Source organism: Gavia stellata, chromosome 27 (genome assembly GCF_030936135.1).
Source record: "Gavia stellata isolate bGavSte3 chromosome 27, bGavSte3.hap2, whole genome shotgun sequence".
In the NCBI taxonomy this organism is placed as follows: domain Eukaryota; kingdom Metazoa; phylum Chordata; class Aves; order Gaviiformes; family Gaviidae; genus Gavia; species Gavia stellata.
Window position 1 is genome coordinate 4,512,553 of NC_082620.1, and position 17,619 is coordinate 4,530,171.

The 17,619-nt window shown below is 41.4% G+C and overlaps 2 protein-coding genes across 9 annotated transcripts in view; both read right to left on the minus strand.

Moving 5' to 3' along the window:
- KIF1B (kinesin family member 1B) overlaps positions 1-2,037 on the minus strand; it is a 97,841-nt gene extending 95,804 nt beyond the window's left edge. For all 6 annotated transcript variants that reach the window (XM_059830119.1, XM_059830118.1, XM_059830117.1 and 3 more), the window contains exon 1: positions 1,969-2,037. The gene's annotated coding sequence lies outside the window, so the exon portion shown is untranslated. The remainder of the gene's footprint in view (positions 1-1,968) is intronic.
- Positions 2,038-7,180: 5,143 nt separating this feature from the next.
- Positions 7,181-17,619, minus strand: part of UBE4B (ubiquitination factor E4B) — a 42,394-nt gene continuing 31,955 nt past the window's right edge. For all 3 annotated transcript variants that reach the window (XM_059829848.1, XM_009814856.2, XM_009814855.2), the window contains 11 exons: positions 17,381-17,480; positions 16,500-16,627; positions 16,041-16,139; positions 14,968-15,203; positions 14,088-14,214; positions 13,643-13,787; positions 12,441-12,575; positions 11,878-12,069; positions 9,412-9,586; positions 8,797-8,943; positions 7,181-8,389 (listed from right to left, as the gene is read on the minus strand). In XM_059829848.1, coding sequence (XP_059685831.1) covers positions 8,328-8,389; positions 8,797-8,943; positions 9,412-9,586; positions 11,878-12,069; positions 12,441-12,575; positions 13,643-13,787; positions 14,088-14,214; positions 14,968-15,203; positions 16,041-16,139; positions 16,500-16,627; positions 17,381-17,480 — 1,546 coding nt within the window. In that variant the 3' untranslated portion in view covers positions 7,181-8,327. The remainder of the gene's footprint in view (positions 8,390-8,796; positions 8,944-9,411; positions 9,587-11,877; positions 12,070-12,440; positions 12,576-13,642; positions 13,788-14,087; positions 14,215-14,967; positions 15,204-16,040; positions 16,140-16,499; positions 16,628-17,380; positions 17,481-17,619) is intronic.

Here is a 17,619-nt window from a genome sequence, read left to right on the forward strand (position 1 = left end):
GTCTACTAGCTGTGTATCTGTTAACCTTCAGTCCGTATGAATCCAATCAGGAACCAAGTAAAGGGAACTGCATGCCCAAGTCTTTGACATGATATACCACTGGCTCTAAAACAGGTGGCAGATAATATTTGAGCTCTTTAGTGAGTTCCATCAGCACAAAAGCAAATCCTACATAAAAAGTCTACATTTATTTTAAACTATTATTAAAAGATATCCACCACCCACCCTGTAAGTCACACAGTGAGGTTTTTAATATTAAAAAGTGTATCATTAAACAAATCATCTAAATATTTTGTCTGTTTTCTGTTATTCAAGCTGACAAACCCAACGATGTTGGTCAATCACCCTTCATGGTCTCAAAGCACTTGTAACTAAATTGGGACTTTCACACAGATGTTTAAAAAAACAAGCTGTTCATTAAGACTTGGATCCTTGGATGTATTTGAAAGTTCTGCGAAACCAGTTTTTATGCAGTGTCAAAGTACAGAACATATTGCTATTTTTTGAAATAAAGTTACAAGCAGAGTAGGGATTTAGAGTCAAATTATTATTTATATATTCAGAGAAGTGTGCACCAAGTTCAAAGTGGTTACAAAAACAATGTTCAGAATCTGTATCTCTACATTCAAATTAAATAAACCACCACATATCACAAATGAAGAAGCATCACTTTTATTGAACATAGCCAGCCACTGTGTCTTATTTGCATAGGTATGTCTACTAGAGAATGTGCTAACTTTTAAACAAAAACATTGCTTGTCACTTAATCAGTACAACAGCTCTAAAGAAAGAACATGAACAAGGCTAGCGATTAGTATACGGAAAGTTAGCAAAACAGCTGTTCAGAGCAGCAGGGTTTAGGAACAAGACGACCCCAGTGAATCCAATTTTAGGTCCTCCACCAAGGATCAGGTAGTGATGACAGCCTGATATATCAGCTGAACTCACACACTACGAATTGCTATCTTTGTACTAAGTGAAGATGCCAGATAAAACAGTGGGCCAGAACTTGGCGATGCACTGCAAATCTGATCATATGAACATACGGCTATTTATCAACACGCCAAGGTACTGGATTGTGCAATAACAAAAAAGAACTGAGCTAAGGAGCAGCTGGAAGTGCAGAGAAATATACTTTAAAATTTGGTATGAACGTATTTCACATTTCAGGGAACAGATACAAATTCCCCATCTGCTTCTGGTAAATTCTAGCTCTCCAACCTCCCATTTAATACCCATATTCTGCCAGTGACCCCAGAAGTACCAGGCCTGTCATCCCGTCTCCTGACGCCTGCCTCCTGACTTAGCTCACAGAGGATTGTCAGATCATCATCCCAATATGGCTGCCTCAGGAATTGTGCTGCACCGAGTCCAGGGACACATCCACTACCTACAAGTCCACAAAAAACACCCTGAAAAACCACAATCCTTTTACATTCTTGATTCTCCCAGCTGGTTGAGGGGCTACGCCTCCCTCCTGAACAAGCAATTATCGCCTCCACCTCATCTGAGCCGGAAAGGAGAAAAAGGACGGCGAAACGCGGCGATATTCGCGACCCACACAGCGAACGGGATTCAGACGAGGGAAAGGACGGGGAGCGGCCGCACCGCCACGGCCCGGAGCGCCTGGGGGAAGGGGAAGGAAGCGTCCCGGGGGACAAGTATATGCATCAGGCAGATGCAGGCGAGGAAAGGCCGAGCCGGGCCCCACGCCCTTCTGCCGCTGCCCTGACAGCTCCGGGGCACCCTGTCCCGCCAACACTCCCCGTTCCCCGCCTCCACTTCCCAGGCCCCGACGTCCCCCCCGCCGAAGAGCCGCCTGAACCAGCAACCCCCGCCTCCCCCACCGCATTACGGCATCGACTCCCCCCCCCCCCACCGCCAAGCCGTTCTCCTGCTCGCCTCCCCCCGCTCCCCTGCCAACCGCCGCCGCCGGGCCGAGCTCCCTCAGCGCAAGCCGCCCCTCACCTGGGGACGGGCGGGGGTATCCGCAGGACGCGGGCGGTGCGGGGCCGCCGGCGCTGTCAGCAGCTGGGGAAGGCGGCGGGGCCGGCGAAGCAGTGCAGCGCGGGGCGGAGGAAAAAGGAGAGTCCGGCCATCGCCATCACGCTTCACCGCCTCCACCAAGGCTGGGAGACACCCCCCCCGCCCCCCCGCCGCCAGGAAGGGAGCAGGAAGGAAGCGGGAAGGGCGAGGGAGGGAAGAAGGGAGGGGGAAAAGGGGAGGGAGGAAAGAGAAAGGCCGCGCCGGGAAGAATGCGCGCAGCGAGGCGCTCCCCACAGCGCCGCTCCCACACTGACAGGATCGCGGGGCTCTGCGCCCGAACCCGCCTCCGCGGGGGGAGGAACGTCCGTCCCGCCAATAGCCGCGCGCCCGTCCTCCCTCCTTCCTGCAGCCCACCAATCGCCAGGCGCAAAATCGGCGCGTGTCCGCCTCTCGCCGTGCCAATCACAGGCTGACACAGCCGTGAACCAATCACAGCTCGGGAATGCCCATCCGCAATGACGATCCCCACTCCTCCCGCGGCCTCAATCCCTCCGCCGAGCCTCGGGGACACGGAGAATCGGTTCTTCTCCATCCCCAGCCAATCAGACCTCGGGACGGAGGCCGCGTCGTCCCTCTTTCAACCTATAACGAGCGGGCGCGAGGACGCCCTCAGCCGTCTCGCCGCTCCGCCGTGTTGTGTCCGTGCGCGCCCCCGGGGCTGCGGCGGCCGTCTCCTGCGCGCCCCAGAGCGGCGCCTCTCGTTACCGGAGACGTGAGGAGAAATCGGGCACTTGTGACTAAAAAAAGCCTTTTCATGTGCGCGGCCGGTCGGCGGCCCCGGCGCGAGGGGCCCGCCAGCGGGTGGGCCTGCCTGCCCGCCGAGAAGGGGTGGCTGAAGCAGCGAATTGCCAACTGCCGGGCGACGTCGTGGGGTTCGGTGGGATTCTGAGCCCTAACAAGGCCTGAGGGTGGTAGCTCCGAGGGGAGGGATTCGTTTTCCCTTCCCGCCCCCTCAGAACGTGGTTTGAGCAGCCTCAGATCCTGCTGTAGGTCTCATAACGTATTTTTATGCAAGTGATTAAATCGCTATAGTCAATGGGGGTGTATCCGCTCTTGTACTTGCAATAATTTCATGCATATTCTCATAGTAAAAATTCATTTTTATGGCAATAACTTAAGCTGTAAAGTTGCTCCTTTCCATTAGTACTTTGATCTTTTCTACTGTTAGAAATAGGCTTGTGTTTAAGCTTAGAAGCATTTTAAAGAAAACACTATCACATGAAATACCTTAATTACATGTTTTTCATACACATACCATCATACGCAAATGGGATTTAAGCTGTTGAGGACGTTTGGGACCCGAGATCTCTAGTTTATTTTTGTTCACAGGCCCCTGGCTGTTAACCGCATTAATCTTCACTGTGTCTCTCTCAGGTTTTGGGGAGAATGAGTTATTTGTTACTTTCTGTTTGGTGAAAAGTGACTTTTGCCCCTTGCCGGTCTCCTCGTACGTGTGTATCATCTGCAGTTATGCCTACGAGTGCAAAAGCCTAACTGTACATAGCTGAACAGCGGCTTGTAGGGAAATGCTGCCACAGAACCAACAAAGCAAAAATAGGTGGCTTTCGTATGTCCTAGAAAATACCATTATTTGGACTTTGAAAGACTTCCTATTGATGGGACATAGGATTTAGTGGTGTTTTTAGTGTGGTGTAACTGTGCTAACATCTGTCTAGGGCCATGCAGAATTAGGTCAGCTATAATTTCTCAGGAAAAAAAAGAAATAAGACCCAAAACCTGTTTCAACCTCCTCTGCAAACTGTCAGAGTACTGGGTATGTACTATAATCCTCTGTGGTAATAAACAATGTGATTAATTTTACTTCAGCAGTTTGTGTAGTGTCTCTTAGGAACAGTAGTTCCTGCATCATTGTCTTACGTCTAAGTTTGGAGAATACTCGCATAGAATAGTTCCAGTACGTTAATTCAGTTGCTTGCTTACAGAGTGTTGAAAAATCTGCTAGAAATGTTCAGTCTGGTTACGTGTTGAGAAAGAAAACGGTAAAGGGTATATGACACATGCTGTATAGCATCTAGGAGGTCGCTCACTTCAAAGGGAGACAAGAGGAACATTCCTCTTTAAATATTCAAGCGTGGAGTTGAAAGGTGGTCAAGTATTAAGGCAGTCTTCATCCAGCTGGTTGTGATGCCTCTAATTATAGAACTTGGGCATTTTATCGCACTTTCATAAGACCAGCCTTCTCTATCATTTTTGAAAGTCAGGTCTCCTTGGGTAATTTAGAATTAACTTACTAAAAAATGTACTTCACAGGTAGAATATTGCAGTAGAATTCCACTGAATCCTGTTTAAAAAATTAGTGTCCATTCCCTTATAGGAAAGGGACCATTCTTACTCCTTTTATATGTTTCTGACCAATACCATATAACCCTGCAAAACAGCAGAAACAGATCCAATTCCCTGCAAGCGTGTATGTGTTTAAAACTAGAATTTAGACATTCCTTTTCAAGAAAATATTCACATAATGAAGGTGCCTAGCAGAAGAAAAGTGTTCTTGAGCATTGTTATACCAGAAAAATGAGAACAAGTGGTACTGTGAAACATTGCTTACATTTATTAGCACAAACCAATATAGTTGGTTACTCAAATCACTCAGATACGTTACCTAAAATTGGGAAGCCTCTTTGAATACAGGAAAGAGGGTAGGTTTAAGCTAAGCGATAACAAAAAGGAAGACTACATTGTAGTGCAATGCTGCTGGGGATTGTTAGAGTCAATCTGTTGATGGCTAAAGCAGCGCTGTCATCCTGCTATTAACAGCATTAGGCTGCCCTTGCTGCCAGCAGGGAGGAGTTGACAGAGATGCAAATTGTGCCATTACATAAGTGTAAATTGTGATATAATAGAATCAATTGTACTGAATTGTATTGCTATAACATCAGAACTTGCCCTAGTAGCTGGAGGGCAAGTAGAGACCAGCAGTACACTCACATAACTTAAAATTTTCCGAGAAAAGCACATTTTGCAACGTTTACATAAGTTAGCCATTCCTGGGATGAGCAATTCACAGCTCAAAGCTATTCAGATTCTGCAGATACATGTAAATGTCGAAGGTAGTTTGATCAATTGATAGTTTCTGTGATCTCTAATATAAAGTCTCAGTACTATAATAAGGTTACAGTCAGATTGAAAAAGGTAAATGACATGTTAGTAGGGGGAGGAGAAATCACAAAAACCTGCAAGTAATATCAAATGAATTAAAGAATGGTCACACAGCTGATAGGCTTTTGTGGGAGATTTATTCTTAACCCAATTACTAACTTGAGCTTTCCTTTTCAGTTACTCAAATGTCCACTATTGGCTGGAAGACAGGGGTTTGATTCACTTTTGTACCCAGAAGACAGCAAGATAATAGTACTTTCAGTTGCTCGTATTAAAATACATTTCATTATTCTGCCCATGAATGCTGAATTTGGGAGAGCATTTGTCCGAATTCACACCTTTGAAATATTTGATAACTAGTTCTCCAGATAAAATTGTTTTAGTCACTTAATGTTAGCCTTTGTGTCTTCTGTAATACCTGCCTTGGTACATTTTCAAGAGATAAATGTATGCCATAATTAGACAAAACAGTTCAGTAATCCCCTGTGCTATTTATATTCTTCAGGTCAAAGACTGGTATGATGGCAGAATAAATGCAGATTGTGAAGGGCATTGTCTTGATTAATACATCCTATACCAAATGTAAATATTCCTATTTCCTCCTGTCAGACAAAGTGAAGAGAAACATCCTCAATCTGTTCAAACAAGCCTTTCAGTCGGTACAATGGAATAAATAAAAGAGATTAGGATTTTCATTTTTTATTTGCATTGAAAAAGAGCTAGTTCCATACAGATTTTCTGGTAAAACATTTAAATTCACAACCCTCTCTGATACTAGTTATAACACTCCAAATGTGAAATACCAAGAACTATTAGAGAACAGCAGACCTCAAGCCCTGTATGGGATACACTTAAGCAACCAGCTTTTTTTAATTTAAGGATGGATTATTTCTGCTTGTGCTCTTCTCATTTTAGAAGACTGCTCATTGTTTCCACAGCATCCTTATTCACAAAAGGTGGTGGTGTGTCTAATGTGTAATAGTTGAAGAAAATTAGAAGAAAGCATTTCCTCCATTTTTCCAATACATTCATGGTCTGTCAGTAAAACTAAAAGCTGTATGTTAACTTACAGAAAAAAGCCATAATGGAACCACAGCAGTTTAATCATCCTCCAGTAAAAACAAATATGCACTGCTGAACAGTTGTCCTCCATCAAATAAATTCTGGGATGGGATGTTTCTAGAGATGTCATGCTATAATCCTTAATAATGAGGTGACAGGGGAACATTTAAGAGTTTTGCTTTATGTAGAAAATAATTACCTCTTTACTAAAAAAGAAAACACACCTTGAAAGTTATAGCTCATGGCACACCCTTGTAACATGCTCAGAAACCGTGATGGATTTGGATGCTGAATGACAGCTTGCAGACAAAAGCAGAGCTAACTTTCTTCTGGGACTTCTGAAGAGGGGGATTTGAATTTGTGGAAGGAGTGAAGGTTAAGGAACTATCAAACCAGGCAACAAACAGGCTTCTCTGATCCAATAGTCCATGCAGACACAAACTGTGGAATCTTCCTCCAACCCCTGGGGAAAACACACGCACACGCTGGGAGGGGGCACCAACGAAAAACCCAGCCCTCCCCCCTCAAACATCTTCACATTTTAACTTAGAATTACTTGCACATCTCAAAGGTCAGCACTGGATTATATATAACCCAACCAAAATTCCCCCTGGAGTCTGTCACCAGCTGTCATGTAGCTATGAATAGGTATGAGAGTCACCCACTTGGGAACATTCATTAGTTTGAAGTATTACTGATATCTGTGTGCACAGAAATTTTTCACATAATTTACTAAGTTATCTCCAGATCCTAAATCACTCTCAGCAAACGTGAACAAAGCCACCCAATCATTTGTATTTTTCATACTTTCACTGACGCACTTAAAGGAAAGAAAGACAAAGGAAACATTTTGTGCGAGTGTGTATCATTTATTGTAGTTCAAGAGAGTCAGGAATTGAACAGAAGACACAGCAAAAAAAAATAAAAGAAAAACAACCTTTTTTTCAGACTTAATTTTAAAACACTGTGGTTTCAAATCCTTTTTAAAAAGGAAATTCAAGTATCATATGCAGGGGGCAGCAATACAAAAATGTTTGTGAAATTTTTTTTTCCTTTTTTTTTTAAAAATGTAATTTTACATTTCCTGCACCCTTTCTGCTTTGGTAAGGCCAAGCCATGGATACAAATTGGTACGCAACATAAAAAAAAAATGACCCCTGCCCCAAACTGCAGCCTCCAAGAATAAAAGGATCTGCTCTCTGCGGACAAGCTCTAATGGCTCAGAACTGTCATTTAGCATATATCATATCTGCAGCATTAAAAGAATGGATTTTACTTTTTTAAAACTCACTGAAATCCTGGTATTCCCAAGCACTTCATTCATGGCAGCTGTTTCAACATATTTCTATCTCAAGGCTTTTCAAAAATACCAGAGCATCTAGATCAACATAAAGAAAAGGGACATTTCAAAGAACGGAAATTAAAATCCATGTGTGAAGTCTGCTTTTTTGAAATTATCCTTGTGTCTAACACCAATTAAAAACCAAATATGCAAATATGTATAATATAAAAATACGATCAAGATTAACACTTTGTTGCAGGCACAGTTATCGCACAGAATATGTTCTTTCGAGGGCAGGGGAATGATTTTGTTTTTCACAGGGATTTTTTTTTTTTTTTGCATTACAAAAAAAAAAAAGACAGCAGTGCAGGTTTGATGGGTGGAAGAGGAAGAAGGGAGGGAAAGAGGAAAAAGTTACTTTAGCAGCAAAATGTCCAAGGTTCTAACCACAATCAAATTAACGGATATCTGGCTGTAAAAATAAGGTTGAAGGGATGCTGCCCTGATCCATTCATCTTTGCTAAAATAATTCACCTGTAAAAACTCCAAAATGTGACATATTGAAGGACAGTTTTGTAACATAAGCAACTTCCTAGCTTGTCCTCCGTGTTATTGACCATCGTTATCACTTAAATATATGTACAAGAATTAAGCCGCTTTTCTCCTTGTCCACATGCTTCTGGCCACTACTGCAAGGCAGTGCCAGTGGGCGTGCTAATCCCATCAACAGCTTTCAAAGTGTATCTGCTCCACTATTACCAGAACAGCCCACGCCCTGTTCTTCCCATTGGTGTTGGCGTGCTCTGCAAGGGAATTTTTAATGGTCAGCATTCTGCTTGTCTCTCATCCAGGCTTGGATTTGTTCTTTAAGTTCTGGCACTAGTAGTGTAAAGAAGAGAAAAAAAGAATTATTAACTTGGCAGTCAGATTATTTAATACTACTACTATAAGAAAGCTCCTCGTGACCAACAACAATTTCTTTTTTAGAAACCTGATCAGGAATATCTACTACTACTGTCTTCTCCATCAGTATACTTTCTGCACAGCTGTAAGTGAATTACTCATTTACCTACCATAATAATATCCTTTAGCCAATAGTTATAAAGGCAAGGGTCTGGGGTTTTTTTCCCAGAAAAAGGGAAAACGTAAGGAATGAACTTTTCTGGCCAAGTTGAAAGAACTGTTAACTGAGGCCTCAACACTATCTTCTGAAAGTATATGGAGCAAACCACACACAAATTGGTTCCCCCAGTCAACAGTTCCATTGCTAACTCTTAAACTGATACCTGGTTCCAGCATATTTTCTGTCAGCGTCTGACGATTGAAAGGATCAGTGGAAGAGTTCAAGAGATGCCTCAGGATGATTGATCTGTCCATAATAGTTCCAGATGGCAGCCTCACAGGATCAGTCATCAGAGTGTCCATAAGTGGATCTGGGGGCACAAGTATCTCCTCATTAAATTGAAGACAGTAGCTACAAACTTTATCTGCACACAAAATCACAGTGCAAAACTGAGATATTCAGGGTCCCCAGTCAGGTATACTGCTGAAGTTACAGAAAATGGTTGAAGTGAGCAGTGGACTTCAGCCTTTATACTGCTTTTCCCTTTCTGAGTTGGGACTAAGCATTAGCGATTTTCACCCTATTATCAGATTTTGGGTTTTTTCTTACTGTTTTAAAGTACATGTAAGCAAGGCATGGACAGGACTGGACAGTACAATCCCAGGGAAAAAAACAAACAAAACCTCTTAGCTCTCTATATTTACTTAACTATTTAACTGAAATAGAGCAGGATGCAAGGCTTCATAAACGTTGTTTCTATTAATATATACTCAGAATCAACGTAACAAAACAAATCCCTCTTCTCCTAAAAAGTCAGTATGTAGAAAACTCAGCTTGCCTCTGAATTCGTCCGGAGCATCACTGTAATCAATTTCTGCACGGGCATTCTTGGCCACAATTTCTTCCACTTTCTCTGCCAGCAGTTTGAATTTCTCTATTGCTATGGTTGACTTGATGCCAGCCTTTCTCATCTTTGAGATAACCTCCTCAAAGAGCTCTTTACTGTAGGACCTCTACAAGCAAAGCATAAAGAGACAACTTTGCTGAGTTGCAGTATCCTAACATGCCACACAAATTCCAAAGATCTTTTAATGCATTTTTAAAACTTCAGAAGGAGGGATCAAAGAAACCTCAACATTACATCAGACAGAAAGTCGTATGCAGATAACAAGTTATCTAGCACCAAAATGTCAACTTTGCGGTTGACTTATGCTTTTTTACTGGTCATCACTACTGTAGAACTCTTCAGGACTGAAAAAAAACACAGGCAACATCCCCTAATCAAAATGAGTAAGACACTCGGAGAGGCTGACTATAATTATTAGGACAGTTCCTTAGACAAAACATCTGTCCTGCCACTCCTGTCTATATTCTTGTTCTCACAAGTCTTGGCTGAAAACAGCATAAAATGAAAAGTTTCTCTGACTTCTTAACTTCTCTGATAATGTGCAAGGCAGGACTGGGAAAGAAGTGATTCTTTCTCCTAACCGAAACAAAAACAAAAAGCCCACCCCATGATGTTGCAAAAATAGTAAGGCAACTCAGAGGGAGCTAATACTTGCTGGAAACTTGCCAACCAGTTCAGCAAGAACTGCACAGCTACACAGTACAACATTCAAAGAGACCAAATGCATACCCTATAGTTTCAACTGAAGCAAGCACTGCTTTCATGTTAAAAAGAGAAAGTTAGGCAAGGACTTTTGAAAGCTGCTTATGTTCCAAAGACACCATTTTCTCTTAAGTTCACAATGCCGTGTTTTGATATAAGCCTTATAATAAAAACTGTTATTTACACCGCAGAGCAAGGTTGCATTAAATGACAAAACAAACCACACTAAGTCTCACAGATTTCTATTCTCTCTGGGGATTTTAAAATGTTCGACACAGCCCTACTTCTTTCATCTACACTACATCTCACCAAGAAATACCATTCACTACTTAGGACACACAGTGCCCACCCAAACTCCTTTCTAGTCCACAGAAGAGAACAGAACTATGGCAATATGCCCAGGGCTTTATAAACGTTTTCAGATTCCTTCTAATACGTGCTAGGATTTGCAAACAGGAGATGTATCAAAATGCTTTAGACAGACCCTGCCATGATCAAGCAACTTTTGTTTTGTTTTTTTCTCCTAATACCAGTAGCCATTAACCAACTGTGTATTTCCTTGGTGTTTCTTTCCTGTCATTGACAGTTTCCAAGATACTAGTCACTCCCCCTCCTTTTTATGAAGGGCTACTTTGTTAATTAAGCTTTATTCCAGTTCCCACACCAGCAGGCTTCTTTCTTTTTAATCCCTATGTCATTGCTGTGCATTTTGCTGTGGCTAGCATCAATGAATGAATGATGGATAACATTCTCACTTTCATACATACTGAACAGCATAAAAAATACACTGCGTGCTCATTACACACATGCAACCACATCAGGTCTGTTTCAGAAGTGTTACTGATATTATCTGCAATTATCAAAATTTAAATAATTACAGAAAAAAGATGAGTTACTCCGATGCCTCTGCTTCACCAGACATGCAAATACAGCTTCATGTATTGTAAAACAGCTTCCACTAGAATTTCAAGTAGCCATTGAGAACATTTTTCCCTCTAGATTTTGAAAAGTTTGTATTATACGACACAGGCATGGAGAGATGTGATTCAGTAGTTTGACAACTTCACAAGAACACAGAGGTGAGCGATAGCTTATCTACCTTAAGAATTAACATCCTGCTCTGAAGACCACAATGAGGAGTTCAAAGGTGTCTTAATTGTCTCATGTGTGTTGCGTTTTGTCAGTTTATTACACAGTTATTTAATAAAGTGATATAAAAGGCAATACAATTTGGATACTGTTAGTCTAGAGAATGAACTGTGGACTGCTAAATGAGGCTCTTACCAGTCCCAGCTCTGCCTGTTTCATGTGTTCTTGATGAGGAAGGGGGGGAGGGAGTAAGAACCCTTTGTATGCTTCAGTTATCCCACTTGCAAAATTAGGACAGAGTACTTCTGCTAATTTACAATGAGGCTGTAGCTAATAAGCAACTAATGCTCAGGAAATTTCCTATGTGTGTGAAGTGCTATAGATGTTTACGTGCGTCTACAGGTTTGCAACACTTGGAAAACATACCCATCTACAAAGAGCAGACAGAATGTGAACAGAGATGATCTGCTTAAAGAAAACTAACTGCAAACACATATGACAGAAACTGGGTGGCAGCATACAAGATGAAACTCTTCTAGAGTATTCTGTGAAGTCTTGTTTGTTCACAGTGCTTTTGGCCTTCCCCCTCATCTTTTTGGAGCTCACCTGATCATCAGCGATTGCTTTAGCAAAGCGAGCACAATCTAGCTGTAGATAAATGTCAGTTAGTTGGTCCAACAGTTTCTTTGGTTCAAACCCGTATTTCTCAGGGTTTTCGACTTTCAGGTCACGGCACTTGGGGCCACACAGTTGCTGTAAGTTAAAGTTCAACATAGCAGCCAATCGTGGTCCCAGTTCCTACAAGACCAAAGTAAAACACAGATCACAGCATGAAGGCAGTGATAAAGAATATTATCACTAGATTTGCATACAGCAAGATCAGGAATTATTAACTCATAAAATTATCATTTTGTAGACTTGCAGGAAGTGTTTTTTCTTTATACATGGTTTCCATTAAAAAAATATAATGCAAACAGCTTCTGTCTAGAGGGATCACACCATCTCAGTGACTCAGGTAATGCTCTTAATATCAAGTAACTTCACCAGCAATTAGTTGGAGAAAGGGGAGGAGAGTGGAGACAAAGGGCTACCAAACATTTCCAGGATATTATCCAACAGCAGAGACGTTAAAGAAGCTAAAAACCAAGTTAAATCTGAGCAGGACTTACAGGCCTGAGAAAAGGCTTTTGAACCTGCTTGGTAAGGATATGGAACATATCAACAGTTTCCGTTGCCAGGGCAAGATATGAACGAGACACGCGCTCATCCTGAGCTAACTGCGATTGCCGAGCCTGTTGCTGATCCTAGAAAATAAACATTCAGTGGTTACAAGTCCACAGAATTTCCTACATCACCACCCATCAAAACCTTAACAGCCATAATGGTAACATGATCTAGACAAAGGAACAGACTGCAATTCAAATCCAGGTGTGATACATTTTTTAATTTAAGGTACAGCACACTTTTACTACCCAATACTAAAGTCTGCACCAGATTTTCCAGATTTCTGCAACACTAAAGAATGAATGCAAATGGTATCACAAGACTCCACAGACTCCATAGTTACTGAGTCTGTTTACATCCTGTAACCGCTCCTCACAGCTGCAGAACTAGGTAATGCTTCCTTTCCATCCAAATGCCAATACTTTAAAACCAGCTTGGGATCTGAGCGTCAAGTGAAGTTCTCTCTAATTTGTGCACCATCATAAGTAATAAACACTCCACACTGGAACAATCTGTAGATTATGTACCAGCTGATTTTGACACTACAGTAATAGGCATAAACAGGAGCAAAGGCTTCAGAAGAGCAAAGCAGAATAAGTTTAACAAACAACATCTTTAGAGCTCTTCTTTTCAAACTTTTTTTTTTAAATCAATAACCTTAAAATAGAAATACCTGACATTGGTGGGTCAACACACACAATTGTTTATTCAGGCTAATGTCTGAGGTATAGGAGTCTAATTGTGTGCATTGAATCTACCCAGGATCAATGCATTAACAAAATAAAAGCTTCTATTCCTTGAAGTCAATTCAACTGGCGAGCATTTTCCAAAACCTCCTTCAGGAAGGTTGAAGTCTCAGTTTCTCCACTTCGAATTAAGTGCACAGTAATTTAAAACTTTATACTTATACTATTTCCACCTCATACCATACTCTTTGCCAGCCATAATACAACTACGCAGAATGATGTTTTTTGCAGAATGTCATCCAGAGTGACCATGGCCATACCGGCAGCAAGAAAAAGTATCAAGAACTGCTACTCATGAGCAGCTCTTTGGTGCTGCCCCTTTTTAATAAAGTTTTTTAAATGGTCTTGTATTAAAAAATTAAAAATAAGTAAAGGGCACTTTGAAAAACAGCTCTGTTCACCCTGGGCAGCAGGTCCCACTGTTCTTTATTCTTCATCTCCTCTTGCACTTCATGGATACGTTTTAGAGACTCCAGACTCTCATCCAGCAAGAAAGTTGTGTCATTTATCAGCATGTTGATGTAGCGAACAAACTGCTTCCCAGAGCTGAAAACATTGAAACAGTTATCACAGCAGAGTAGATGGGTGTGCAGACCAGACTGCAACCCCAGCAACACTCCTTCCGCACTGTGTATTTCGAATAATGATCCCATTCCCCAAGCCAAGTTGATTGTGGTGTCCAGAGCTCAGTTAGAAACACTCCAGTCCTACTGGAAGGGGCTGCCATTCAAAATACAATGGAAAGCAGCATCACCCACCCATTCCCAACGGTAATGGCATCCTCAGGTCATTGCCTGAGCAGCTTGCATGATAGTAAGCGGCATTATACACCAATTTCTTACTCACTTGAACTCTTCCATAAATGTACCATGGTGAGCTATATTCTGCCAGAGGCTTTTGAAAATGGTGCTGATGTGGTAGCGGATTGTAAACTTGTCATAGAATTCGCTAGTGGCTCCAGTATGTTCAACATCTGAAAAAGAAAATAGATCCCAGAAGCAAAATCAAAACCCTTTCCCATGAGGATTCACCTGCAACACACTACATGCCTCCCCTATTGCCTCCAATGTGATGAGCTTCAAGCACCAAGCTTTAAGAGATGAAATTCAATTCCCGTTCAGAAGTCACCACCTTAATCCCCATTAAAAGAAGCAGCACTGTCCATTTTCTAATGCAGAACCAACCTCCCTTCTGAAGAAAAACCCTCAGAAAACAAAACTTTCTGTTCTATTCAACTCCACTCTGCTCTTCGTCCCACAGGCTAAAATTTCACTAATAAGAGAACTCTGGAACGCTGCAAGAATAGTTATTTCTATGGGCGCAAAGCCTTTTTGAAGCATCCGAATCTACAGGACTAGCAAAACCACAGTCCGAAGTTTTAAAATCCCAATACTCCCTTACAAAACAAACAACAAACTTCCAGTTTGGAATCTAAACACCACAAAAACAATTGTCCCATCAATCTACAGTGCTGGAGTTGTCAGTGCACAGCAGCTTGTGGAAGGACTAGAATTCTCAAGGTTCCATGTAATGCTATTTCCCCTGACTCCTGAGCAACAAAGCCTCATCTTCACAAGACCCAAGATCTGCCTGGTTTTTGGTTTGTTTGGTTGGTTTTTGGTTTTTTTTTTTTTTTTTTAAAAGGTTACAACAACCAACACAGCCTTTTGCCTTATAATACTCATTGCTTACTATACACTCAGTGAACCATAGACAAAGCTCTTACCTGTGTAAAACTTCATTAAGGAGGGGACTAACAATTTAGTGGAGAGAGGATGATTCTCAATCATTTCAAAGAACTTTTGTGTCCGGGGCTGAACAGCTGGATTTGTCATGAACATCACTTCCACCAGCTTAGCTACTAAATAAGGATTTCGGATGTAGTTCTGGTTGCACAGCATCACAACAAGGAACATCACTATGTCCTGAGTACAGGGCTCATAAAGCACCTGAGGAGCATATCTGAAAAGAGGGCGATAAGGAAAACAAAATGAAAAACCCCAACACTGTACTGTCTACAGAAGATTTATCATATACATCAAGTTAGTTCAGATCACTCATTAGGAACAGGAAAAGTTCAGTCATTTTATCATAATTTCCCGTCTTTCTCTACAGAAACCAGATTCTTACTCTTCCAAAAGCTCTTGCCAGCTCTTCACTGGAAGCTGAATTTTAGCCTGAAACACTATCATATTCTTTTGTTGCGCATAATCGTAGCAAATTTGCTACGAAGTACCGCTCTAACAGCACCTCAGGAAGGCAAAAGCAAACATCTCATCACGCAACACAGCAAAGTCTGAATTTGAAGGCACGTTTTCAGGAAGAAAGTGACCAGCTTCAGAGCCCCAGGGTTACGTGTTAATACTATTCATGCCCATCTAAACTGCTAAAACTACGCAAATGCATTTCATCCCAGCAAGTTTATAAATGGGGGAATTTTCTACTTGTTAAGCTATAACTTTTAAAAAATATTATTCTAGTGATGATTTAACATATCATGAGATCAAAAGGACTCAGCAAACTCCAGACCATAATGAAAATTTTTGGGGGGAGTGAAGCAAAAAACCTTCAACTTTCTTCCAAGAAAAAATGGGGTTAGAAGGGATTCTGGAGCTCATCTAGGCATTATACCTGCAGCAGTGCCTGTCGATGCCATAGTCTTATGGTTGTCGTTAAGAAACCAGAACAATAACTACTGAATAGCTAGGAAACTACTTTTGCACCCTAAATTTATGTGCACACCACCTGTTACAGGGGTAAATGGTAGTACAAATTTCTTTAAGATATAACTTTACTTACTGTACAATAAAAAATAAAAATTCAGCAACATCTTCCACGTAAAACTCTGGCAATGCTGCAAATACCTTCGGAACTTCAGGAGTTAAAGGCAATTTTATGCTGTAGAATAAAAGAGACAACAAACAGGACAGGAAAATAGCAGGGTTAAGTAGGAAATGTCACGAGCTCTTCTGACGCTGTCTTTTTAATAATCAGTGTCAGTACTTTAAGTGTACTAAACGTAAGTGTACTAAACATACTCAAGGGTTGCTCCCCACCCACAACTGAACATTAAACTATAAATAAGACATATATTTCATGCAAGAATGCATGTCACTGACATAAATAAAGTAACCATCATATAAGACTGCAAACACAGTAAAAAAAAATTAAAATTCTAGAACTGCAAAATGCAGCGAACAATCTAACATGAGCTGAAATACCTTTGATACTATTTACACAGATAATCCTGACACTCACTTGGGATAGGCAGGGTCAAGAATGCGAAGCATCAGCTGAATCACCATGCCATAGAAATTCAGACATCTCCTGAGAAAGTTTTCATCCAGCAAACCAGCATCTGCACAAGCCTTGCACCTCACCAGTTTCTGCAGAATATGCATACAAAAACTAATCCAGGGCAAGACAACGTAAAAGGAAGGTCAAGCCTATCCAAGCTAATAAATTTATCTGTGAATTGTGACAATTATACAAGGGTCTCTTCTTAAAATATGCACTTATTTGAAGAAAACAGGGCACTTAAGCCCCAACGTACCAAGAAAAACACACACATAATTCAGAGTTGCAGGGACAGAGAAGCCTTTTACAAACTTTATGGGAACAATGAAAGAAATAACAGAGATATCAAAGTGAGAATATGTGCAATTAAAGTCATTTTGGTGACACAGCTCAGAAAATTTTTGTCAATTTATACTCGGAAGTCCTAAGCAGGACAGACCTTCAAAAGAGAGGACCCCAGCATACTCATCTTAGCAAGAATTCTACATGAGATTAGGGACTCCAGAGTTCCGTCTCCATCTTGGGCATGGATTGTGCATGCACAACTACCCCAAACAATCACAATCCCTTTGCTTGTTCTCTCTCCAATAAAAATACTATTTTCTTCTTTCTGAGTAATACCACCCAAGTTAACCTTGGTGTTACTCTGGACTTCAAATTCACCATTAATGTTCTACTGTATCATGACCACCACCCAATGCAGTACTCACATGGTTCATAGATTCAAACCCACCATTTTCAAGAAGCATCAGTGGGTAGTTGCATTTAAACATTAGGACACAAAGTAAACATACAGACAGGTTGACAAAGGCATTTAGTTGAGAACTGAATCACTTACAAACCTTAAGCTGTGTCTTGCAACGTTTCAGCATTTCTCGATGCCTGGTAGCCAGAGGAGAATCCTTCCACTGACTTTCATTGTTTTTCAAATCTTCAACAGTCCTGAAAACCATATGCAATAACTGGTTATCATGACAGAAGGGACAGGTACTGCCATCTACAAGGCGTTTAACCTACTTATCTGCTAAATACCAAGGAAACGCTGAGAAGAAAAGTGGGGGAAAAAGCTAATCGTTTTGGT